The sequence below is a fragment of the Stegastes partitus genome, unplaced genomic scaffold, assembly GCF_000690725.1.
Source record: "Stegastes partitus isolate 25-593 unplaced genomic scaffold, Stegastes_partitus-1.0.2 Scaffold590, whole genome shotgun sequence".
In the NCBI taxonomy this organism is placed as follows: domain Eukaryota; kingdom Metazoa; phylum Chordata; class Actinopteri; family Pomacentridae; genus Stegastes; species Stegastes partitus.
In genome coordinates this window covers 219106-245302 of record NW_007578321.1, presented here as the reverse complement: position 1 = coordinate 245302, position 26197 = coordinate 219106, and the positions used below count along the sequence as shown (strand labels likewise).

Below are 26197 nucleotides of genomic sequence, written 5' to 3'. Positions count from 1 at the left end.
GGCAACACAGTTAGAACCGTTTTGCAACTTGTGTACCTTACATGAAGACTTTTACTTCTTCTAGAGTGCTTTTACATTAATATAACGGTACTTTTACTCATGCAAATGACCTGAATACGTCTTAAAACGTTGCTGAGGTGGAAATCTTAAAGCAGATATCTCAGAACGTGGACAATCCATCCATTCATCCATTATCTATACACCCCTTAATCCTCACTAGGGTCGGCTGGAGTCTATCCCAGCTGACTCAGGGTGAAGGCAGGTTCACCTGGACAGGTCACCAGTCTATCACAGGGCTACACTTAGAGACAGACAACCAAGCACACTCCCGGAGAGAACCCACGCTGCACGGGGAGAACATGGAGACTCCACACAGAAAGATCCCAGGTGTCCTCACCATCACGCAAACCAGCGACCTTCTTGCTGCGAGGCAACGATGCTAACCACCGAGCCACCCTGCAGCCAAAACGTGGACAAAATGAACTCAAACCGTGTTCATTTTGGTGAACAGATCCTTTAAATACGGAGCAGGAGGAGATGCTTGGTGCCTCCCACAACACAATGAGACATGTTTTTGGCTAAATGTGTCCTTCAAAGATTCACTAAATGCCCTTTTTATTAACTATTTGAGATTTTGGTGCAAATATGCAACATCTATTCCAACACAGAGCACAATAATAATTTATTAATTTTCACTAATGATTCGATCACATGTGCCTGGATAGTTCTCTCTGTGAAATTAAATCACTATCTTCTGTTGCTACAATGCAGCGATCGCACCTCTAATACACGATTAAGAGTGATTTGCTGAATGACACACGCCTCAGCAGCAGATTACCTCCGAACAGCTTCCAGAAGAAGCAAACAGCTTGTCAGATGCAGAGATTCAAGCCCAGCTCTGACCCTGATATCAGACCTTTAGGCTGCTGGAACATTTCAGTGAAAGGTCAGATCAGAACACGCCTACCGAAGAAACAAAACCAACAAGCAGCAGCTGTAATCTGAAGCAGATCCAGGTCAGGAAACACACTTGTGTCGGTTTCACATATGAGGTGGAATCAGTGTCGAGTTGGAAACGTTTCAGCGTCTCTGATACACTCGAGCTGCGTGGGAGGCTGCAGATCGGCCGGCGCCAAACCTGAAAACGTGTGTTTACACTGACACTGCCGTCTCAAGACTGCGTGTTGCAATAGTTTGCCCTTTGTAGCCTCCTCTTGGCTATCAGCGTCGGATCCAGCTGATAAGAAGAAATGAGAAAGGACTCATTTACCAAACCCGTCTGCTGCGACGAGCCCCGTTTCAATCATTATTCATCCCATCTGGGAACCAGTGACGCAGCACACAATGGCATAAATGCACAAACTCCATCTGTAAGGCGACACCAGCAGGGTGGAGATCGAAACCTATCAGCAGATCTACTCCCTGCACACACACACGCTGTCATTGTTGCAGCGTTTAATACATAAAAGTTCACTTCTGATGGCCGGGCGTGTCTGGGAGGCCACAATAAAGAGAAAGGATGGGGCAGGATCCAGTAAACTAAAGGAGATTTTTCCAGGGAGGATTTATATGCAACTTAAATCCAACTGTTAATATGACATAATACTCTCACAATATTAGAATACAGTAAAAAAAATTTCCATGTTCTATATTTACTACACATAAAGAGAGACATTTCAGGCCTTTTTTGACGCATGAAAATCACAAATCCAGTGTCTCAAATTATCAAAATACTTCCTAAGATCAACAAAAGTTGGATTTACCATGCAGAACTTCTGAAAAATATGTTTATTTCTACACTCAATACTTGAGTTGGGGCTCCTTTACCAAGAATGGCCATGAAACTGCCATATTTTTAAAATTAAAATAGAAAAAATGCTTGAAATATTTCACTTTACATGTAATGAGTCAAGAATATATTCATTTTTCTACTTTCCAAAATGGACAATAATAAACTTCTTGCAAGATTTTCTATGTTTTTGACATGCACTAGTATCATATAATGCAACAGGTGAGATAAACACCCGTGTTTGTGTTGGTTGACTCCTGTAAAGATTTAAATGGTCCTAGAGATGATTTGTGTAAAGTTTATATTCACAGGTTCATATTCAGGAAGGCCCCTGGGGGCTGAGTTGGGTTTCCAGCGATAATAATAAGTCCATTGTTTCACTGAACCGTCACTGATCGACACAGTTTCGAGTGAGCGCAGCAAGAAGACGTCACAAAGGCAAAAAAAAAAAAAAAGCTGAGTCATGTGAACATCCGGGACAAAAGCAACGCAATGAAAATGTGAAAGGCCAAAGTTCTGCATCATTAAAGCCAGCCTGTTGATCACATGCAGGCAGAACAAATGACCCAGTTCTACTTACAGCCTCGTAAACACAGCAGCTAATGCAGTCGAGGTAAATGTTGGATAAGGTAAGAACAGCAGATTAAATTAGGAAAATGGTGCCACAAGTTTGTCCACGATGGCGAACTTCCAGCAACACTCTGGCAGTTAAGCGTTCACTACTGGAGAACACGTTCACTGGTGGTCTGCCAACACAGTTTGCTCGTTCAGGAGACTAAACTTTGAGTCGTGTTTGCCAATTCACTGTATGTTTGCCTCAGATAGGGTTTCTGGCAGTGATGGTTTCTCGCAGGTAGTCGTAGTTGAACTCTGGCAGCAGCTGGAAGGTCGAAGCAAGGTCACGCTTTCATGTGCAAATTAGACCTGAGGCAAACCTGAAGCCGACCTCTGGCCAAAACGTACGACAGGTTTGCAGCAAATTCATATTTTATGTAGTTCTATAGGCACTCGAGGGGTTTTCTTGGTTGGTTTGGCAGGATTTTAATCTGTCGTAGGTGTGAACGTGAGCAGGAATAATCATCTGTTTCAGTGACACGCTTCCTAAAAGTTCATTAAAAGTCCACCTCAAGTTTGAAACAAACCTAATCTGGACATGAAAATATGACTTTGCTGCTAATTTGAGGCAAAGTTGCCAAAGATCCACCACAACTGTTAACCAGGCTAGGATTACGAAAGCTAACAAACCAGCAAAAACAGCGACCTGGCCAACTTAAACCAACCTTTTATAAAAATAAGATAAAAATAATGGTAGCTTCCTCACACATTTGGGGTAAATTTCCATTTGCAGTTTGAGGTATTAAACAAATCACTTTTATTCCCGACTGTTTAACACAAAGACACGAGGCAGAGCGTCTGTTGAAAAAGGAAAAACACAAGTTCCCAGAGCTCTAAAACCGTCTTTTTGACTGATGGCAGCTCGTTAAACCAGTAAATTAACCACAAATATGCCCGGATGTTAACCGAGATCTGTTTACATCGTCTCCAGTCCTATAAAAACCTGGTTCAGCCACATTATCGGCTTCACACAGATGCTGTACATCGGTAGTCCTGTCAAGCAAGTTTGAAGCAAAGTTTTAAAATGTCGCACAAAAAAAAAAATCTAATAAGAAGAAGCAAACCAACTTTGGCCGTCTATGAAAGAAAAATGGAGAGAAGTCAGGAGTTGCTTTTGCAAATTCTAAGTAGTGTTTAAGAAGTTAATTACGTCTGAACTTATTCGGAAAAGTTGTTTTATCTCCCATTATGTGCATTAACTCTTAAACACGTACAAACATGGCCGCTATTGGCCGACACTGCTGCGAAGAAACACCAAAGATCTTCTAAAAACATCTCAGAAACACAGTTGTTCACCAACAACTGATTAATTGTCAACTAATAAATTCATCTGCAACTATTTAGGGTCAATGATTCATCAGTTTGAGTCATTTTTTTAAGAGGAAAATGTTAAATTCTCTGTTTGCAGCTTCTTAAATGTGTCACTTCTCGTGTTTCTTTCCTCGTCTATGAAGCTCGAGACACTTGAGGACGTCATCTTGAGTTTTTTAGAAACACTCGTCCACATTTTTCACCATTTTAATGGATCAAACAGGTCACTAATTAAATCAAGAAAATAATCTGCAGATGGATCCACATGTTGAACTCTCTTCTCGGTGTGTATTTTATTCATGATTCTTAAAATAACCGTGTTTTCTAGTGAAGCTGAAACGCTTGTTTTGGTTGTGTGGTAGTCAGGATGCTGCTGCTGCTGGACCTGAACTGACCTCGGTCGTCTCCAACATCAGAGAGCTCCTCTGTTTGGGCCTCCACCCACGAAAACACTGATTTAGGTCCGTCGATTACAGAACTCGCTCCTCGTTTAAACCTCTTCATCATAACCGTGTTTCAGTTTCAGCGACTTCTCCGCCGATTACAGAATCTACAGCATCGACGCTGACGTCAAAATGTGTGTATGTGTGTGTGTCAGACAGACAGACAGAGAGAGTGTGTGTGTCCTTATCCTGAAATCCTAATGACGGGATAGAATGGCCGCGGCTCGTGTTGCCCTGGCGACAGGCGCCATGGATATGTGACGGTGGGGAAACGGGAGAGTGGAGGCGGAGGAGAACATGGCTGCAAACACATTATCCAGAGCATCAAACACAAACACGCTTCACGTGCTGCACATGTGAGAACCGGCGGCTTCCACGGAGACGTCATTTGAATGAGATTTACATCGGCCACGCCGACACACAGATTCCTGTTGTTTCTTTTTGCATTTCGAGGGATGCGCTAACGACAGCTAGGTGGGCTTTAACCAAACCAACAATCGAACAGATGAATCCGACGTGACGCATTTCGAAAGCGGGTGAAAAAACAAAAGCTGTGGCCTCCACCTTCTCCTCTAACTCGCCCACTCTGCTGCTTTTTATAACTTCCCAAAAAGCCCCGTCTGTTGGCGTCCTGCACTTACTCTAAAGACACACACACACGCATAAACACACACACACACACGCTGAATTAAACATGACTATGATAGCGGGGCTTTGCCGGCTGAATTCTAATTACACCGACGTTGCAGGGCTGCATGTGAGCCTGAGGTCTGTGTGGAGAGGCTGCCGGCTAAAAGGTGCACAAACTCAAATTAGACGTGGTTTACGCGTCCACATCCTGCAGCTTCTTCAGAGGAAACCGCATTTGCAGCGCCTCTGATATCAGTCATAAAACCAGAAGCAGCACCTGCCTCTGTGTCAGACTGCAGGAGACAAAGTCATTTTGTTGTTTTTTGAAAATGTGGGAATCAAAAGCAGCTTCGTGTGAACCGAAGCCTCACAAAAGAGTCCTGTCCTTCACTGCAAAAGTTCCTCTTTCTCACTTGACAAGATAACGGCTCACACCGGACTTGCGGTTGACAACAAAAGGCTTTTATGCCGTAATTAGATATTTTGGATGCAGGCAAAGAGCACTAAGTGATGCATCAGCTCGGAGCGACGCCACAGGAAGTTGGGTAATAGAGACAGAAGGATGGATTCAGTGCTCCTCTGGAGGCAGAACATCTTAGTTTTATAACACCTCAAACATTCACCAGGACCAGTGCTGCAGCCGGAAAACAGAGAAGCTCCATCACCTGCACAACCGGTTTAGTATCACAGCGATCCTCAAGAGTCCAAAAACTGAATTTAAAGCTGGACCAATTCATATTTTAATGTCACTTTGAGTAACATTAAAGAAAAGCCTCCAGAGAATGATCATCCCACACTGACATCCAGCTTTTTTGCAGCGTTTTGGCCTCTTTTAGCTCAATGTTTGGTTTTTAAACGCCTGTAGCTTTAATATGTTGGTTCACTTAGTTGTCAGACAAAGCAAGCAGTTAACAGTTAAACAGTCAGATATATTATTCCTCAGGTGAATAAATACTGTAGCAGACCAACATTTATCAGAAATGCACTGTGTCACTCTGCCGCCTCTGAATGTGTAGAAAGCAACTTTTTTTTGCTGACAAGTTCACCAAAACAGCAGTAAAAAGGTAGAATGTGTTGGTTTCCATGTTTAAAGTTGCCAAAAATCACCTAATGCAGCTCGAAAATGTGAAATTGCACATAAAACTGTATCAAGAACCATTTTCACATCCAAAAACAGGCGTCTGATAAAGAGCAACTTAAAGCTTTGTTGAAGCCTGAACACATCCTCTTTGCTACATGTCAAAGCTAGAATTTTGATATCTTTTGCAGATTTCAGCTCTAGACGTAAACCAACATTCCTGTGTTTCATCTGCACAGAACCTTCACTGTGATCTACGTTGCTGTGAGCATTTATACTTCTGTGGTGCATCACTTGGCATTAAAACCAAAGAAACTTAAAGCTGCACCAGTTAGTATTTCTATATTAACAGAACAAATGACTTTTTATTGCAACTTAAGCAACTTTTTTTGCCGACAAGTTTGCAAAAAAAAAAAAAAAGAAGCTATAAAATGTTGTTTTTTGAGGTTAAACCTTTTTCTGCAAGTTACAAAAACAAACCCCCCAAAAAATCAACTAATGCAGCTTTAAAACGTAAAATCAAACACTGAACTGTATCAGACATCATGAAACTGGCTTCTGGTAATGTTAAAGAGCCTCTTAAAGCATTGTTTCAACCTGAACAACCTCTTTGTTTCATGTCAAAGCTGAAATCTTGATTTCTTTTGCAGATCAAAACAGTCAAAGCTGCAGTAAAAAGCTGTAAAATGTTGGTTTCTGGGTTTGAGTTTTGTTCTCAAAGTTACCAAAAATCAACTAATGCAGCTTTAAGATGTGAAATCACACATTAAACTGTATCAAGAACCATTTTCCCATCCAAAACCAGGCTTTTTGTAATGTTAAAGAGCACCGTGATGCGTTGTTTGAGCCTAAACAACCTCTTTGCTTCATGTCAAAGCTACAGTCTTGATCCCTGTTGTGGATTCCGACTCCAGACTTAAGCTCCACTAATAGTCCTGTATTGAATCTACACAAAGAACCTGGCCAGCATCATTTCCTGTGCTCTGCTGCGTCTGCGTCACGCTGCAATTACACCAACAAAACGCTAGTTAGCGGCGAGGTTTGGTCCATTGTGCCCAGCGTCTTTGCGTACTTCGAACAATAACAGCTGAAATGTAGTCGGACGACAATTCCTGCTGTTGACACTGTAGACGACGTCGAAACCAGCCGAGTGTAGTCACGCAGCGGTGGAGCTGCTAAAACGATCCAGAATAAAGGCCATTGTGTCGGCATTAGGTGCACACCAGATACAATTACAGTTAGGACAACAAGTACTTGTGTTTGTACAAAGACAGACGACGCTGCCTTCCCGCAAACACACCGATCTAGCCAAGCGGAAAAATCACAGTCGAGGTGGTTTGAGTCCACGTCAGGTGAGATTACGTTTCTGGAGAGATGCTCATCAGGCTGCAGGTATGAAGCTACGTGGATTTAATTTACTCCAGATGTGAGGCGTTTTCAGGTGTTTCTCCTGCACATAGAAACCCTCCAAAGAGATTTCAGCCAGCGCCAAAATTAAAAGAAGTTAAAATCTATGTTTTTTTAACCAGTGTTTGGCATTTGGGTTCCATTTATTCAAGTAGAAAAGACATTTTTCTTTATCAAATGCTCAGAAATAACAGTAAAATGCATGTATATGTGTCAAACAGGCTTTAAATTTAGCCTCGACTGGAGCACAAAGCTACACAACAGACCTTAAAATGTTTTTTGCTTTAAGCTATGCGGCAGAATTACTCAATTTTCTTTAGAAATAAACCTGGCATTGCGTTGAACTTTATATAAAGGCAATCAGACTCAATTACTATAGATAAAAGGTACAAAAACTAAAGTTAATTATATGTATTTTCCCTCAAAAGCCTCAAAAACAAGAAAAACCTCAGGATAGTGGGCTTTTATTTTGACAGGACCCGTTTTTTTAAAGAGCGATGGGGGTGGCGTGCTAAGTTTTCAGGAAGTGTAAGGGAGGAGAGATGGGGAATGTCTGCCGGCTGGTAAATAATTAAACACAATGGACTTTCACACCTGTAGTCCAGGCGCACAATGTAAATGTAGGAGTGTGGCCTTTCAGTGGCCTTCCTGTGTTACACCGGGCCGTTAACCATTTCAGTTTGGGTATTTTTAAACCTGCTGCATGCGTGACATTCAGCCACAAGGGAAGAAAAAACAAGAAAAACCCCAAAAAACTGTGGGTTGTCTGAAGCCACATAAAGGAAACATATTTCAAATTCATGCACAGAGGAATGTAGTCAGCGGCGTGACTCAGAAAAGTGGTTCAACCGAATCCAATTTATTCATTCACATGTAGAATATGTCATTACGGCTTATTTCTCTTGCTTTAACTGCATCGAGTATATTTTAGATTTTGGCTCATTTGTCTCAGAAAACAAATAAAAAGATAAACTGTGGTGCCTTTTAGTGGCGCTTTCTGTTCACGCTGAATTCTCATCAATAAAGCAGTAGGCGTGAACATGAAGTCACATTCTGGTCTACGAGGCTCTAAAGGAGAAACTCAAAGTGACTTTACTCGTCTTTTCCGAGTTTATTTATCATCCCTGGTGTCATAAAGATCTCACAAAGTCTGAGTTATTAGTCCAGATTAAGACTGGACTCACTTCCTGATGGAAAATCTCTGCTGCCGTGTGCTGATTCGTTATCACGTTTTAAAGGTGATTTTGTGTGATGATACGCAGTGTTTATGCAAATTTGACAGGACAGACAGCCCGCTTCATCCCTCTAATGTTATCATTGAGTAACGTGAATTATTCAGTAATATTTCACCATCCACGTCAGGCTTTCTGGCTCTGAGCCCACTTGGGGAGGGTGCGGTCACTCAGACAGATGAGCTAATTTCTCATCTTGCATCTATAATCACAGGTTTGCAGAAAGAGGATCTAAATTTGCGACTCGACGAGGAAACGTGAGACTGAATTCTGAACATTCCTCACATCAATGAGCACGGCAAGGACTCCCACGGCTTAAAGTCGTCCGTTATCTTCGTTACACTGAAGAAAAATGAGTCAAAACTGAACATGGTGATGCTCTAAGTGTATTTAAAACTCTCTCAGAGGTGATTCTCATTTGAATGTGGTTGCTGAACAAGCAAACACCCAAAATATAAATGTGATACGACTGCGCTTGCATCTCTGTCTAATGCTTCTCATGTGGAAAGATGAAACTCCGCCCTCATGTACGAACTGGATGAGAGATCTGATGCAGCTTTTGCAGAGAAAGTCAGATGCTCTGTGATGGATGGACTGATAAATCCTCACCACGAGGCCTGACAGCTGCTCGTCTCACATGTCAGGAGCTGCAGAGTCGAAGAAGATTGTGTCTGAACTTCAGTGTTGCCGAAATGCATCAGTTAAGATTCACAAATGTTTCTCATTCTCACAAACTCACATGATTCCATGTGGAGGAATCGAACCACCAACCTCACGATTAGTAAACAAACCAGCTTTAGCGTCGGAGCCACGGAGTCGTGCCCATAAGTAAGATTTTTGAAAACTGACAAAAATAACAAATCCAATAGTATGTAAATTAAAAGAAGCACAGATCTGTGATCATGTGAATCCAAACGATCCAGAGTGATCCAGGTTTAAACTTTTTTTCATATGTTTTTGCAATATATTTAGATTTTTCTGATAAATTGCCAACAAAAACACACAGATTTCCATCTAAAAGTAAGTTTGCGGAGCTATTTCACACTAGCAGTGAGCAGAAATGTGAAAAAAGGGCATATTTACACATTTCTAATCCACAAAAATAATCAAATCAAGCATCAATAATAACTTATGGCTCTCTCCTGAATGAGAGTCGTCCATTTACCACATCCCATCATCAGACTCGACTTCACTGCTTTCTCTCATCTGAGTAAAAAGGCCTGAGCCGGGTCGAGGCCTCCCATCATTCTCTTACAGCTCTTCCAAGTGAAATAATCCAATAAAACGCTCTTTCTATATGCAGCACCGTCGGGTACATTATCCATCACGCCTCATCTGTGCATATGAAAGTCCTTATCATGGCTTCGTCTTCATCTCAATCATACTTCTGTTTCTTGTCTTGTCTCTGCTTCATTCGTATCTGACTCCGTGTGAATTTCCGGCGAGGGATCGATAAAGTTTATCTTATCTCAGATTCTAAACCGAGCACACAGGAAGTGCAGACGTCTAGTTTTCGTCTCAAACTCCTTGAATCATCACACGCTGAGAGTTCATGATGGGACTTTTGCACAATATGGCAAAACGTGAGCGCAAATATCCATGACCAGCTAATAAGTTCAGTAGCAGTTCAGCTTTTGCTCTAATACTGAAACTTGCCATCTACTCTGGTTGTTCTGTTTTGCTTTGACAGCTCACTGATTCCGTGTAAAACCAACCGAGGTGGGTCTGAAACGCAGCAGGCCAAAGCTGCGTCCGTCCAATCAGAAAGCTCGTCCTGCTCTAATAGAAAATAAACCAAAACCTACTTCAACTTCCACGACAATAACAGTCATTCATCTGCATAATTATCCCCTTTCAGGAACAAACACGCACGAGCCTCTTCACTAAAGCGAATAATCATCAGCTTGACAGAACGGTCATAATTGCACATAAACGCGCTGCAGCAATTTAGATATTAGCCATCGGAGCGGCTCCTCTGCGAATACAGAAACTCTGGAAAAAAAAACCCCTCTCGCTCTGGATGTTGTGCTGACAAACGCTCGGGTCCCTTTTTCCCATAATAACCAGTCGCTGGGAGCAGCAATAACAAACCACTCCGCCCCCCTCCTGCGTCTTGATGCCATCTCTGCTTTGCAAAGCTGCAGCGTCGACCACAAGGGAAAATAAAAAAAACCTGCCAATTTCGCCTGCACTCAGTCAGGACGGCCCGATCCAATCAAATCACAGATGGAAAGTGAGTCAATCCTGGTCTCGCTAAAAAGTCGATTTTATGCAAATTGGGGGGTGGGGGGGGGAGCGATGTGGTACAAGAAGCTGCACTTGACCTACATAGCTCCTCCACAATTCCATTCCCCAATAGAGAGGAGATCACAGGAAGCTGGAAGCACAGGGACAGGCCTTATTAACCAGCAGGAATAAAGCAGCGCTGTGGGTCGACGGGAACGAAACAAAGAGCAGAGTGCAGCGAGGCTACCGGGGAGTCGGAGCTGGATGTCCTCCAACAACATTGAGTTGTTCTGGAGAGTTCAGAAATCAGGGTGAAACGTTTCTGGAAAAACCTAGAGGAAGTTCTCGACTCCTGACGTGCACATGGAACATTCTTTTTCAGCTCATAAAAAAACAGTTTGTTGGAAAAAGAGAGCTCAAAAAAAAAAAAAAAAAAACCCCAATCCCAGAGCAGAACGCTGAGCTCTCACACAGAAGCGGCACTGAACAAAAATTCCACACAAATTATACGGGCTAGGCCAAGCCTCGATGCTTTTGTAATTGCCTGAGCAGCCCTGCCCAGAAAGAGAAAAGAAAAAAATGTCTGGGCCCTTGATGATGACCGAGAACAGAAAGTGTTTCTGGTTTTGTGTGAGGACAAAAGGCAGGATGTGTTCGTGTGTCACGGTCAGCGGTGGAAAACACACGCACGGACAAATCTGTTACCAAGCCGCAGAACTTTATTTTAAATCCTAGTCCCGGAGTTTCCAGGGACGCCAGAAATACGACTTCCAAGCACAGGGACTTGCAGAGAAAATTCTGCAGAGAAGACGAACTCACGTTTTAAAGTTTTAAGTGCAGCAAAACGACTCCTGGCATCGAGGGTGTGACTGTTTCAGTCTGACTCGCTGGAAAACCTGCAAGAACATCGCTGCCAGTAGATGATGTAGCAGATGAACACGAACACGGTTTCCTCAAGATGGTTTTTTTTCAACTTGGGAACAGAAGCCAAAGTTCTCAACTGTTGCATGTTTTGCAGAAACAAGCTGCGATACAGGATCGTCACCTAAACAGACAAACAGAAATAATCCTCGGGTGTTCGCGATTAGTTTGCGTGACTATTTCTGCAGATTGGTTTCCAGGATGAAACCGTTTGCACCCTCTTCTGTCTGCGATGGTTTAATAGCACCAACTGTTTATCTTGAGGTGCTTTTCATTTGTAAAACTCATCGAGCATCTATTGACATTAAAGTCATGGATTTAGTCGCAAAGTCAACTTTGGAAAAGGAGAAACACTTGATTTGTTGAATTTGCAGCAAAAAGGTGACGTTCAAAAGTGCTAAAACCACTAATTTGAACTAATAGCGGCATGAAATTAGCAGAAAATTGCAGTTAAACTGTTAATTGCTATAATTCTTATGACAATCAACTTAATTTCATGTCCGTGACAGCCCTACACAAGATGCTTCCACACCTGCTCAGTCCACAGTCCTGCAATGTTGCTTTAGATGTTTTGTCGGGTTTTCGTAGGTTTGGTGTTTTGTATTTCCTCAAAGAGCCCTCGATAACACTGTGAGCTGCATGTTTCTTGCCCTGCCTGTAAGAGGAGGCTGGATTTAGTCGGAGAGCAGAGGATTACGGCGCACCGGGTCAAGGAAACAGGACCGCAGGCCAACATCTGAGTGGCTGCAACGCCGGCCCAGATTGAAGAGCTGCCAAAAGGCTCAAAACATTCAGAATTAGAGGCGATGTGGTGCTTTGTAGATCAGGAAAGCAAAGGCAACTCAATGCTTCCTCACGCTGCAATGTGCTTTTCTTTTCTTTTTTTTTTGTTCAGCTGGACAAACTGAAATAAAGAGCCAAGACGTCAATAGAAAGGTGCAAAGCTACAGGATGGAACAGTTTCCCTTCACTGCAGATATTAGAGCAAACCACCAACGTGCTGAAAATAATGCTTGGCACGCAGGCCGATCCAGCACGGAATCTGAAAGCAGCCTGCAGCACCTCGCGAAAAAAATTAATTAGAAACATTCTCTGATATTTAATTAATCCCTAATACACATGAAACAGGAGCAACATGCAGCAGGACCCTCAGCAGGCAGGCGCCAGAGATGTGATCATGATTATAAAACGCCCAAAACACACTCCCCGCTATCATTTAATTATGATTTAGCGCCAGGCCTGGGAATAGCTCGCAAACTCAGATGAATAAGAAAAACAATGGATGCATCCCTGACGGACCGGGACGGGTCAGAGCAGGAAGACACCAGAGCCAAATCCTCGAGAACCGAATACAGCCTTGATGAGATTGTTCAGTAAATAGGCTTGGAGGGCCACCTAACCCAATGACGCTGCGACAAATAACGTGCTTTTGTGGGACGTCAAGCCACAGGAGGGGAAAAAAATAAAAAAAGAGGAGCGCTGTGTGTTGTTCCAAGTGGCTGTGTAAACACACGCTTTTAATCCACTTAGGCATCGAGGCCTGCAGCAGGTCAAGTGATGGGACGAGGAGGGGATTTAGAGTAGCAGACACTCTCTCTCGCAAAAAAAAACACATGAAAACAAGGATTAACTGGAAAACCGAGCTGGAAAGCGGGTGACAGGAGCGTGCACGGATTTGGTTAAAGAACAGTTAAGTGACTGGAGATGCAAAGAAAACACAAACAGAGCCGCTCCTGTGTGACGCTTGGCTGCTAAATTTAGATCAGAGGAAGCTTGGATGATCGGCCTGGGGAGGATTTTGCACATGTTATGCATAAGGGAACAACAAATTTAGTACTTTCTGGGTGGTGTGGTGCTGCAGTGTTTGGTTTCGCTGAAGGAGGATGATCTAGGAATCAGTGAGAAGGAGGTATGAAGGACTGAAAAGCAGCCAATCCTCCAGATAGTTCACATTTTTGCAGGATACTTCTGTCTGTGTGATCCCTACATACAACCTGCCACAAGGTCTGTCTGAGTGTTGGCTCTCACCTTCTTCCCCGTGGAGCCCGTCTTGGAGAGGCAGGACTTCTCCAGGGAGAGGTACCCGCCGATCACCTCGATCTCCTCCACAGCAGGGTAGCGTTTCTTCAGCAGGGTGCCCAGTTGAGCGTAGGGGGCCTGGGGAGGCGTGGAAGCCGGCGTTGAAGTCGGCGTGGCCTCGCCCGGAGCTTCCTGCTGGGGTTCTGGTGAGCTCGGCTGGGCGTCGGACTCCACCTTACGTTTAGGCACCACGGTGAAGGTGTTCCCCTTCCTCCGCTGCACCATGGGGCTGGGGACGGGGACTCGCTGAGGGGGCTCCACCTCGATGTCGTCTATGTTGGTTACCGGCAGCTGATCTGCAGGAGGTTGCTTCGGAGCTGGGGAGGGGGTGGAATGGGCAGGAGATGAGACGGGGGAGATGAGGGGTGAGGATGGGAGAGCTGGAGAAGATGGGGGTGAGGCCAGGGCAGGTGGAGAGAAGGGAGCTCTGGATGGAGACAAAGGTTCAGGAGGACTTGTGGCAACAGTAGGTTCAGGCTTGGATGGCCTCGCTACCCTCTCCACCTCCTCTTTCCTCTTCTGAGGGCTGAGTACGGGGCTGTGGGAGGTTGGCACTCCCGGCGTGGAAACCTCCACCGCTCTGTGGGAGGGGGAAGACTTGACCGGGCCGGACGGTACTGGGCTGCTCGTTGCAGACGAGGCGGCGAGGCGACGCTTGGGGATCACCGTGAAGGAGTTCTTGGACTGCAGGCGCAGGTTTGCGAGGGCCCGAGCCTGGGTGTCCCCATCTGGGATCCGGTCCAGGTCCGGCGTTGGGGAAGGACGGATCTCGAACTCGGGTGAGGAACGGGACACCTTGGACGAGATGGGACTCGAAGGGGTCTCGGCACGGGCACGACGGGTCTCCGGAGAGCATGGCACCTTGGGTTTGGGGGGCACCTCGGCGGCCTCCCAGTCTCTCTCCCTGGTGGGCTTGCTTGGGCCCCGGTCCGGCTCATCTCTGGGGGCAGCACCTTGGTGGACCCCAGTTTCCTCGAACCGCTGGCGGAAGGAAGACACAGACTGTGGGGGCCCAGCGGGGCGCTGAGGGCTGCCCTGCTCGGAGGCGGCAGGCTGTGGCTTTGGTTTGGAAGACCAGGGGCTCTGGAAGACGGGCGAGGACGGCTGGCTGCTGCCCGGGCTGCTGACCGAGGGGCCCGGCCTGGGCTTTGGCACCAGTTCTGGCTGTGGCTTGGGCCAGAGTCTTGGCCTGCTGCTGGCACTGCAGTCCAGGTCCAGCAGGTTCTCTGTGCTGTGGGACTTCTTCTGCAGCTTCCCGTAGTTGCTGTCAAACTTCTGCAGGATGCGGCTGACCCGGCCCTGACCCTCACCTGACTCATATGCGGCCTCGTGGTCCGGACGGCCCAGGGTGCTCAGGTTCTCCTCACTCTTGCTCAACGTGGTGTCGTAAATGACCACTTCCTTGGCTCTTATCTCGGTAACAGCACTCCCTCTCCGGTCCAGAAGGTCGTTCAGAGAGCTGTAACTACTCACGCCGTTTTGCTGCCACTTGGAGCCGCTCTTAGCGCCTCCTGCCTCCGCGAAGTAGTCCGGGTCCGACTCGATGATGATGATGTTCTCCGCTCGGATAGTCCGTATGCCGGGGACGCTGCCGTACAGCTCCAGGATGTGCTGCACCGGCCGGGTGGCGTTGTCTCGGTCCTGCTGCCTCCTCCGCTCCTTCTCCAGCTTGATGAACGGGTTCTCCTCCAGCGGCCCCAGGCTCTCCTGCAGCACCAGGCTCTCGTGTCGGTCCTCGTCCCTCGGTGTCGTCCTCTCGGCAGCCGTCGGTCGCGGCTCTTTGTTGTTGGCGAAGTGTTGGCTGGCCGAGGTGATGGTGTAGTTCCGCCCAGACCCACCGCCGGCCGCTCCGCTGTCTCTTTTGGGTCCGCTAGCACCTCCTCCTCCACCTCCAGCGCCGCCGCTGCCGTTCACGTTCCCCGCTACGTCGCCGTTTACCCGCTGTGGGCCCGCAGCGCCCGGGCTCGTCTCCGGGGCTCCGGCTCCCCCAGACCCGCCGCCCTTCGCTTTCCTCCTCTCCAGGATTTCTCGCTTCCAGGCCGGCATCCTCGGACTCTCTTGCCCGGCCTCTTGGCGGAGGACGCGCACCTCTCCCCCGCCGGACATCGCGGAGGGTCGCTCGGAAGGGAACGGGGGAGGAGAGGAGAGAGGCAGGCTCCGCGGCGGTCCGGTGCGGCTGTAAAAGCAGTATCCGGCTCTGACTGCACCGATCACCGCACACACATCCTCCCTACCGACCGTCTCTTTTTTCTCTCCTCTGCCGCTGCTTCTCTCCGTCTGGCTGCCTTTTCTCCCCGCAGACCCTGAATGCGGCCCCGCCCCTCCGCAGCTGCTCCGGCAGGCCCACCTGCTCCCTGATTGGTCGGTGATGCGCACGGACACGCCCACTCCACTCCCAGTTCTATTGTTGACAGGGCAGGGGAGGCCTGTCAATCAAAAATGTTGCGTTCAGGCTCAACCTCCTTTCTTTGACAACATTTAATCATCGAATCAATCTTAGATCTGGTGATTAAACATAGATATGCAGCCAATTTTGTTTGCATTAAAGCTGCTTCTTCTTCTTCTTCTTTAAAAAAAAAATATATTGAGTTGTTTTTTTTAAAAGCTCCAATAAATTACGAGCAACAATAAAGTCCTCAAACTTGCAATTTGAAGTTCACCTACCACATTAAAAACGAACAAAACACTATTATTGCTGCCAAAAATCCCACAAAAACCTAAATGTGTCTTTATTATATCTACATAATCTTCTGAATAGTGACTTTTTTGTGCTTTATAGAAACAATTCTACCCACAGTACCCCAATAGTTCCTCATATTTACATCTTTTTGTCATATCTGCACAATTTTCCCCTTTAAACGCACCTCAAGCACCACTATAACCGATATCACAGTGCAGAGATGCGTGTTATTGTGATGAGGAAGGCATATATGTACATATGGGGTTGAAGGTGACAACAGTTTGTTCAGCATTTGCCGGTGATGCCACCTGTCGATAATCCCGGTGCACTGAGCACATGAGCTGAGGAGCAGCCTGCTGCACATGAATCAGCACTTAGGAGGCTATTCTTGGGTACTACAAGAGATTACTGTAGCTCATACAATATTGATCAGCAACCTATAATTAAGAACAGCGAGGCTAAGAGTGCACAGGAAGAAACCTGTGATCAAAGGCTTCAGTAAAAGGGTCAGATGTGCCTTATGATTAATAATAATTCTGGTAAATTCTCCATCATGCACAAAATAAAAATTGCTCTTTGGTTTGCTGGTTGATATTTTTGAGTTGAAATTATTTAAAAGTTTACTGTTTTTATGAACAAAACACAAAGTCTAAATCTTAATCCAACTCTGAATAGAAATTGACAGAAACCTGCATTTTAAAAAGAAATATTTGAGCTAAAAAATATAATAATAATGAAAAATATCAATTTGCATCAGTCTTTTTAAGCTAAGACTTTTTAAGACAATTTCTGATGGAATTATGTTCAACCAACCCTGAATTTGTTGAATTAGTTTTACGTCTAGAATCTAATTGTTGGGGCATGTTTAGTAGGTAAGGAGGAAAGTGAGCCAGGTTCAACAAGTTACTTCAACGAATACAAAAATTTGACTTTAAATTACACGCAATCTTAAATTAAAGCAACATTATTAAACCCACCACATCAAAAACAACGATTGCAACCTGAAAGGCCTATCTAAATCAGCAAATTTGATTTTTTTTCTTCAATTAAGTGGTTGGTCTTTTCAATCAATCTATAGAGTGTAATATGAGTTCAGTATATGCAGCATGTAAACCTGCATTGAATTTAATGTCAAATACAGGCAGAAATATTAATATGTTTTCCAGAAAAGGAGCAAAATGTGATTTAGAAGCTGGTGGGAAGTGATTTTTATATTTTGGTTATAAAGTGCAGTGCTGCAACAGCTCACAAGGTTGATTTGACACTCCCCGTATCGGACAATAGTCCCGATACGGAGGTCGTGAGTTCGAACCACAGCTGATTCCGTTTTGGGCTGCAAGGTGGCGCAGTTGGTAGCACTGTTGCCTCACCGCAAGAAGGTCGCCGGTTTGCGTCCCTGTGGGGGCACCAGGATCTTTCTGTGTGGAGTTTGCATGTTCTCCCCGTGCAGAGTGGGTTCTCTACGGCTTCCTCCCACAAGGGAGTATCAACATGTTGAGGTTAATTGGTGATTCTAAATTGTCCGTAGGTGTGAATGTGAGTGTGCTTGGTTGTCTGTCTCTAAGTGTAGCCCTGTGATAGACTGGTGACCTGTCCAGGGTGTCTCCTGCCTTCTCCCTGAGTCAGCTGGGATAGACTCCAGCCCCCCCCCCCCGTGACCCTAATGAAGATTAAGCAGTGTATAGATGATGGAAGGATGGATAAAGTGTAGTAAAAAATAAATAAATAAAAAAATTATATCTCTGGTAAGGTCCTTTAAGTTGAAGCGCACCACACCCATAAAAAGGCCAGTGTCACCTCCTTGTGGCCAGAGGGGGGACACTCACACAGCGAGCACACTCAAAACATTCACTAAACGTTGGTTAAATGTTGATGTTTTATTTACATTTATATACATGTGACAATAAAGGTGCCATAGCAAAAACGTAAGAACATAAATAAGGTTTCGTGAATGTCTTTCCAAAAGTCAACATATACATATTCCACATAATTTCACATCAGGAATTACCTTTAAATGAGGCCTTAAATACATGCGGTGCATACACAAGGTCTGAGCAGAAACAGATCAAGTACATTACATGTTGTGAAAATAAACAGCGATGTTCAGGGAGGATGTGTGCACACCATCCACTGCTCGTGGAAATCACATTCAGTTCTTCTGCATTGGGGGCGAGACTGCGAGCAGACAGGTTTCAGAACCGAGCTTCTTCCAGTCCAGAACCGTTCTCACTGATGGAGGTTGGGTGGTTTCAGGGGACATACGAGCGACACTCTCAGCAACAGGCAACAAAGTGAGACACGAGAGAATAAACCTAACCGGATTTTTATGGGCGAGCAGTGCCTTCCTTTGGGGAATTAAAGCAACAAAGCTGCAACAACTCTTTGGAATCTCTTACCCACGAGAGTTGACTTGAGATCTCCCAACTTTATTGAATTGACAAGTGTCGTGTGCACATACGCATTAAACCATAACTCTGGCAGAAATTTTCCTCCTGGCTCATTGTCTACCATTGATTGCACAATGAAGAGGCACTCCTGTGTTCCAAATACACACCTGACATCCTCTCTGTAGCCATAAAGGTACCACAACAACTTACAGTCTTTATCTATCAATAACTGACTCCATTAATTCATTGGTTTCAGCTTCTTCTTTTTTCAAAATACTGCATCGTAACTCAAGCAGGCAAGTAAATCTTCTAATTCTGAAGCTTTGAAAACACAAATTCTAGAAAACTAGATTCTGGCGTGACCTGGAACATGACAAACTTGCATGTACTTTTTTGTGTAAAAAGGTGAGACTGAGCCAAAAGGAAAATGATGCCAATGTTATGCTTTAAATCTCTAACGGCAGATGAAGACTGCTCTCTGCTGTGGTCGGTGATGTGAAAGCACTTCCACTAGCCGCCCCTCCTCAGTTGACGCGACACGCTCGAATCATCAACAGCTGCAGCAGGATGAACAGTGGCGAGACGATGAGGCCAAAATACAGGTCTCTGGCTTGTTCCTGCTCAGCCAGCTTCTGGCACAGCAGGACCTCACACACCAGCTTCAAGCTGAGAACCGTCAGCACCCAGAGGAGCCTCAGCACCGCCAGGCGCTTCTCGTTCTCTTGGTACAGCCGGATGGACACGATGGCCGTGAAGTAGGTGCTGAGGCCGTCGGCAGAGAACAGCGGGACGAACACCAGCCACCAGCTCAACGTGGGGGTAAACATATCGGCTCGCAGAGCGACCAGCATGCTGAAGACCAGCAAAGCCAGCAGGTGGAGGAAGAGTTCGAAGGTAGCGAAGCCCAGCCACTGGACCAGTTCCCTCAGGGAGAACAGCATGGTTGAGGACAGCGGGGTCTTCAACCAGGGACGGACTGACTGAGGACGGCTGAGTCGAGCACTGGGCAGCCCTGGCTAGGAGTGGAAGTGCTCCAGGGTTAGTGTGGCGGAGGGTGGAGGGCAGGGGCCGTTGATTATCCCGGTGCAGGAGTGGTTAGGTGCTGCAGAGACGACCCACTGATGGCTACATCTTCAAATCCACCCTGAGGATGATAATGGGAGAGGTGAGGGCAAGAAATGAAACAACAACATTAAAGAGGAAATATAGCGTTGTGTTGCATTTATCAAAACTGATGACAAACAGACATCCAACACACAATCAACAACACACAACAGGACTGAGTACACTGCTGTGCAACATTACTTAAATGTGAAATGACACAAAACTATCACCTCACAGTAATGTCATCACTTCTAATTAAAGTATTTGCTCATATGTAAAATTAGAAACTATAATAGTATTTTAAAAACAAAGCCCCCACCACAGGAACACAGCACAACAAAAGTCATTACACCTTTCTAATCTTTTATTTTATGTTCACCTTCATTTTAACTGTAGAACTTAATCCACTTCAGCACTGAGGACACCGCATTTGTGATGTTCTGCCAGTGTTCAGGAACTACTTTTTTTGCTGCTCTTTGCTGGAGGGGTGGTGTTTTTCTACCTTTCTATTCAAAAACCCCTAAAGGTGTTCTGTTGGTTTCAAGTCGTTGACATACTTGGTCAGGTCATAGTTTTCATTTTTGTCATCTCTAGAAACTCCTGTATGAATTTTACATTGTGCTTTTAAATGTTATCATGCTGGAACATTCCTTTTCTTCAAGCTTCTGCAGACTGACAGTCATGTTGTCAGACAGTCTTTTGATGTATCAACAGGAGTTAGTCTTGTCATCTATTAATGTTATCTCTCCAACACCTTTTGCACTCATGGAGCCTCACTCCCACTTCTGTGCTTCACTGTCAGGATTATGCGTTCACTGCTGGGCAGGTTTTCATCAAACATACTTGAACCCACCTGAGCCAAATAAACACATCTTGTCTCATATGACTAAAAAACGAGCTCTCAACATTCAGGTTTCCTTTCACGTTCTTTAGCAAAGTTCATCTTGCAGGTTTTTGCAGAAGAGCAGGCAAGGGTTTTTCTGTACCGTCCATAGAGGATGACGTTGTGCGATGTCATTCTCACTGTCTGAGCTGTCAGAAACTCTGATTTCTAGTCATAACTCCTGTGCTGAGTCTGAAGCTGCTCGCTTTGCAAGTAGGACACCGTCTGAGGTGTCATTTTAGGAGGACGGTCACCGCAGCTCTGATTAGTGGTACTATGGGACCGTCTATACCAGGAGTGTTGAACTCTGGTCCTCAAGGGCCGCAAACCTGCATGTTTTAGATGTTTCTCTCTTCCAACACACCTGATTCAAATGATCAGCTCATCATCAAGCTCTGCAGAAGCCTGATAACGATTCTGATTATTTGAATCAGGTGTGTTGGAAGAGGGAAACATCTAAAACTTGCAGGATTGCGGCCCTCTAGGACCGGAGTTCGCCACCCCTGGTCTATACCATCTGACTACTGCTGCAACGGTGTTTTGAGTGGTTTTTAGAAACGGATCTTCCTGTATTCTCTTCCATATTTGTGAAGTCAAATCCTCTGGCAGTTCCACATGGAGCCATGATGCAGACAAACCAGAAAGTTCTGGTGTTCACAGATAATTTTAAAAACAACGGTCATGCAGTCGGGTTGATTGAGATAGACAAGTTTACTTCAGTTTTGCTTCAGTGATCCCAGGTTTTCTAACTTGTGTGTCAGTGATCATGTTCACTTTTGCTGCACTTTGGGGCCTGTGGTTCCAATATAAGCTTTATAAAGTAGCTGCTTTTGATTGCTCATAGAAGGAAATGCTCTACTTGTCAGTTTAGAAATCATGTAGTTACTGAGAGGTGATTAAACGTCTCATCATTTGACATTTAAGTGCTAATACAAAAAGGGTGTAGTCACTTCTATGATGTGTGTTTTGGACTGGACTGGGCCCCGATCCCATCTGACTGAGCAAACATCCAGTCAGGTTAGCCGGTGACTTCAGTTGTCTTCCTCTGACTTCGTGGCCTTGTCAGTTCATTATCTACCCTTGCTAACTTAAACTATTCGCCGCCTGATGCTGCTAGATTCCGTTTGCTGCGACACAAACTGTAAAAAATAACGTTCAGCATCAAAGTCGAGCTACAACCCTGATTCATAACGTAGCCGATCCTGATGCTAACCACAGAGGCGACCCTGAGCCCCGAATTATTAACACAACGCACATTTACACACATAAACAAAACATATTTTACTGTTGATACACTTTGACGTACCTTACAAACAGTCGGCCGTTGGTTTCTCCATCTAGCTACATGCGAAACCGCCAGTACACAACAATGCTAAGAAGCTGTTAGCATCGTAGCTTCTGCTGTGGTTCTCGCCGCCGGGAAATAACGCGAGAAGACGGGATCCTACGGTGGCCGAGGAGACCAAAAGGGACGCTCCTTCTTATTTAAATTTCTCACTAGTTATGCTATCTAGTTGTGTTTTACCAGTTAAACCTGCATTAGCTGTAGAGGACGATATATTTACTGTTACATATAGATTAAATAACGTTTTTATTAACTTTAACATAAGCAACCGGAAGGTGGCGTCGTGGAGCTCCAACAAATAAACCACCGAAGAAGAAGAAACGCTCAGTAGTCTGAAGTGTGGAGAAGTCAGGAACTCTCGTCCTCACAGGTAAGCACGCTGAATTAATTTACATGTATTCACCTTTATGTTATGCCTTTAAATCGTATTTCCACTAACTTAAGACACAACCTGCTGCTCGGTTTGGTTTAAACTCTACAGAGTCAGTCCGAAGCTGTTTTCTGACCAAGGTGACAACACGTCCTGCTCTGTTCATAATGTTCACTTATCTGCTCTGGTAGAATTAAAGTTCACTGATCCATGCACCAGAACTGTAAAGTCATCCTAAAGTGGCAGTTTTCCTTTTGCTGATTCATTTCTGAAGTCATGAATATTTAAAGATCAAGTTAGTGATGCAGATCCTAATGTAACATGCTTTAATTTCTGTTTTCTTTCATTAATTTCGTTTATTTTAAATGTGTTAAATGTAGTTAGTGTGAGTATGTTTCCATTGTTTCTTGCTTTAGTGGTTGCTGATGACATTAAGGTCTGAGCTAAACCAACTTTGGTGCATTTCATCCCAAAACATTATCAATAAAAAGCTGATTTTGTTCCAGTGACTAAAATTGCAAACATGACATCACAATCTGATTCCTGTGAGTCAATTAAACCACCTAATGATCTCATTAAATTACCACCCAGCCCTGTGCATGAGTCACCATGAAGAAATAGTTCAAAAATAGCCCGATAAGATAAAATGTTCTTATTTAAGAGCAGAAACCTGTTGACTGGGAGCCGAGCTGCTGTTTGGAGAAGCAGCAGCAGCATCACGCATGCTTGGTCAGTTTGAACGGTCACTGAGCAGAAGCAAAAGACTGTGACTGCAGGACTGTATATGTGCTTGTGAGGTGAAGAAACAACAGAACTGTGTCTGATTCAGGGTAAAGATGCAGACGCCAGCGGAGTCAATCATCCACAGCGGCTATTTCCACAAAACACTCCGATACTGGCAGAGCTGCGCTGCTGATCTGAAGCCTGACAATCTCATCTACCCAATCTTCATCACGTAAGTATGATCTCTCTGTTACGTGCAAGTCTGTTTCACTTATAATCACAAGAAAGGACAAGTTTGAGATCAGGGGTCAATAAATATGAAATGATTTGGGGTTCTGGGTTTAGTTTAGTAAGATAGATAACAGAAAACTTCATCAATTAATTCAGAAGGTGATTCTTTTGCCAGATATTGTTCAGAAAAACAAAATTTCATAATGTGAGAAAATGCAATGCCAGGTAGAATACAGAGTTACAAGTACGAGACATTATTCAAATTAAACATTAGTGGTCTGAAATAAGACTAGAATGGAAAAGTAAAGGGTGAGACTGGCAATGATTCTCAAAATGTGTCCATGAAAACAAAAAAAAAACTTGTCAACAATGTCCTTAATTTGTCCAAAGTGAATCCAAATTTGTCTAAAAGTGTCTGTAAATTTGTCCAGCATGACAAAAACTGTCCGACATGACTTGAAATTTGTCCAAAATGATGTGAAACTTATCCAGAATGACTTAGTTTGTCCACAATTACTGAGTTAAAATAAGATTTGATGAGGAAAGTTAAGGTAGTGACGTAATATCACACACCATAATAAAAATACTACACATGATATTTCTCTGTTGTATCTTAAAAATGAAATATTACATTGAAATATTTTGCTTAAAATTGAAATATTACTCATGATACTGCAACTGATAATGCATAAACTATTGATAAAAGTCTTAATATTCACATTTAACTGTCTGATGTTTAGTACAATGCACTCAGAGCTTCAACAGAACCGGTCTCAGTCTTGTGTTTTGTCCCTTCCTGCTGCAGAGACAGTGCAGATGCAGTGGAGCCCATCAACAGCCTGCCAGGACAGGCCAGGTAAGACTCACAAACACTGTCATCGACTGAATCATACCTGTAATCTGTTGGGTTCAAATCATCACAGCAACATTAGAAAACCTGTTTGTTCTCATGTGGATATCGTCATCAGGGGATTAAAGTGTTAGTTTTAAGAAAAATCACAAAACAGTGTCACGCTGCAGCGGTGAAGCCTCTCTGGGTGTTGTCTTCAGATAGAAGCAGTGAGGCAGGGTGGACCCAGAGCCAGATACTGGACCTGGACTAAGATAAGAGGAGAATCCGTTAGAGCTTTTACAAAACCAAACCTGTTTCCTTCTTCAACACACAACAGACTGAACTACAGCCGTCATTAGATCAGATTTTTACTTCACAATTATCACAATATCTATAGAAAAAAAATCAATCATTTAAATTCGTCTTTAACTTTGTTTATTTTTTGTTTTGTCTCGTTTTTTGACAAATGAATTACACTAAAAATACAAGTGTTGTGTTTGGAGTAGTGAGAGTGCCAAGTTACAAAAATAAATCAATAAAAGTGGAAATAACAAGAAGAATAAATAAATCATGTGGCAATATAAAGCAATATTAATCAAAAATGAATCCGTCAAAGAAAAGGCTAATAAAAGTAAAAATATAAAGACAAATAAATAAAATAATAAAAATAATAATTGTTATTTTTTAAAATTATTTTATTTATTTATTTAATTTTTTAAACTTTTTTAAAATGTATTTATTTTAAATTTTTCAATTTATTTGTAAGTTTTTTTCATTTTTATTTTTTGGTTTATTTATTTTTATAAGGTCGCTTTAAAAGCAAAGGAAATATGTGCACAGTGTCATTCCTAATGCACACATTTTTCTGTGCATATTTCCTTTGCTTTATAAAGCAACCTTATAATGAAATGTTTTCTCCTCGGCTTTTATCGCTGGTGGCGCCAAATGCATTCTGGGATACTTGCTGTTCCAAATCTACACAAGGCCGTTTCTCAATACTCAAGGACGCAAGTCCGTATTTGCGTACGATTCCTACTGCAGAAAAATGAGCTCATTAGGAATGTCGCTGTGCGCAATATTTCCTGATAGTTACTGGAGCTGGATTATCTACAGTTTTAGAATGTTTGTCTTCTGAATGATATCAGCATTTCATTTTTTCAAGATGAAGGTTATTAGCAGACGTCATCCATTTTATTTGTCTTTTTCATTCTTTAACCCTTTTTTAATTTATTTTATTCATTTATTTTCTATTATTATTATTAAAATTATTACTTTTATTCTTGTTTTTAGTTTTTTTTCCTGCTTTTTAAACAAAATCTTATTCGCCCCCTGCTGGTTTTTGCTGTATTGATTTATTTTGTGAATCTTTAACCATGTTTAACTCTGTTTCTCTACTTTTTCGTCGATGGTCTTTTCTTCTTTCCATTTTGTCCTGTCTGTACAGCACTTTCTAAACTCTGTTTTTACAAGGTGATACATAAATAAAGTTAATATTAATAATATTATCTTAAATACCAGTCTCTGAACTGTACACAGCTCTTGAAATCCCTGTTTGACATCAGAACTTTTTTGTCAGTATTTCTAATAATAATAATGTAGTGAAACTCCCATACACGCCTTCCCTCCATAACCATTTTGTGTCGTGACGCTCATCTATATCACGTGTGTTCCTCTCTATAGACATGGGGTGAACAAGCTGGAGGAAATGTTGAATCCACTTGTGGCAAACGGCTTGAAATGTGTCCTGATTTTTGGTGTTCCAGCAAACATAGCAAAGGTATGTTGAACTACAAAGAGCAGAGAGATGTGTTAGTATCTCCAGCTGAATGATCAGTTTTCCTCAGTTTGTTTGAAATGTCTCAGAATTTGTTAGGAATAACTGTAACATGACAAAAATTTCATTTAGACTTC

General features: G+C 43.7%; 3 protein-coding genes across 3 annotated transcripts in view; 1 reads left to right on the top strand and 2 right to left on the bottom strand.

The window, feature by feature from the left end:
- Window positions 1–15980, bottom strand: part of tprn (taperin) — a 33067-nt gene extending 17087 nt beyond the window's left edge. Inside the window, exon 1 of the mRNA XM_008289048.1 lies at window positions 13681–15980. Within this exon, the coding sequence (XP_008287270.1) occupies window positions 13681–15837 (2157 nt within the window). The 5' untranslated portion in view covers window positions 15838–15980. The remainder of the gene's footprint in view (window positions 1–13680) is intronic.
- A 2289-nt stretch (window positions 15981–18269) lies between these two features.
- tmem203 (transmembrane protein 203) lies at window positions 18270–22191 on the bottom strand. Its single transcript, XM_008289047.1, has 2 exons — window positions 22092–22191; window positions 18270–19942 (listed from the first exon to the last, which is right to left on the bottom strand). Exon 2 carries the CDS (start codon window positions 19737–19739, stop codon window positions 19323–19325), a length of 417 nt encoding a protein of 138 aa, XP_008287269.1. The 5' UTR covers window positions 19740–19942; window positions 22092–22191; the 3' UTR covers window positions 18270–19322.
- A 265-nt stretch (window positions 22192–22456) lies between these two features.
- alad (aminolevulinate dehydratase) overlaps window positions 22457–26197 on the top strand; it is a 13938-nt gene continuing 10197 nt past the window's right edge. Inside the window, exons 1-4 of the mRNA XM_008289046.1 lie at window positions 22457–22500; window positions 23330–23455; window positions 24260–24310; window positions 25967–26063. Of these exons, the coding sequence (XP_008287268.1) occupies window positions 23337–23455; window positions 24260–24310; window positions 25967–26063 (267 nt within the window). The 5' untranslated portion in view covers window positions 22457–22500; window positions 23330–23336. The remainder of the gene's footprint in view (window positions 22501–23329; window positions 23456–24259; window positions 24311–25966; window positions 26064–26197) is intronic.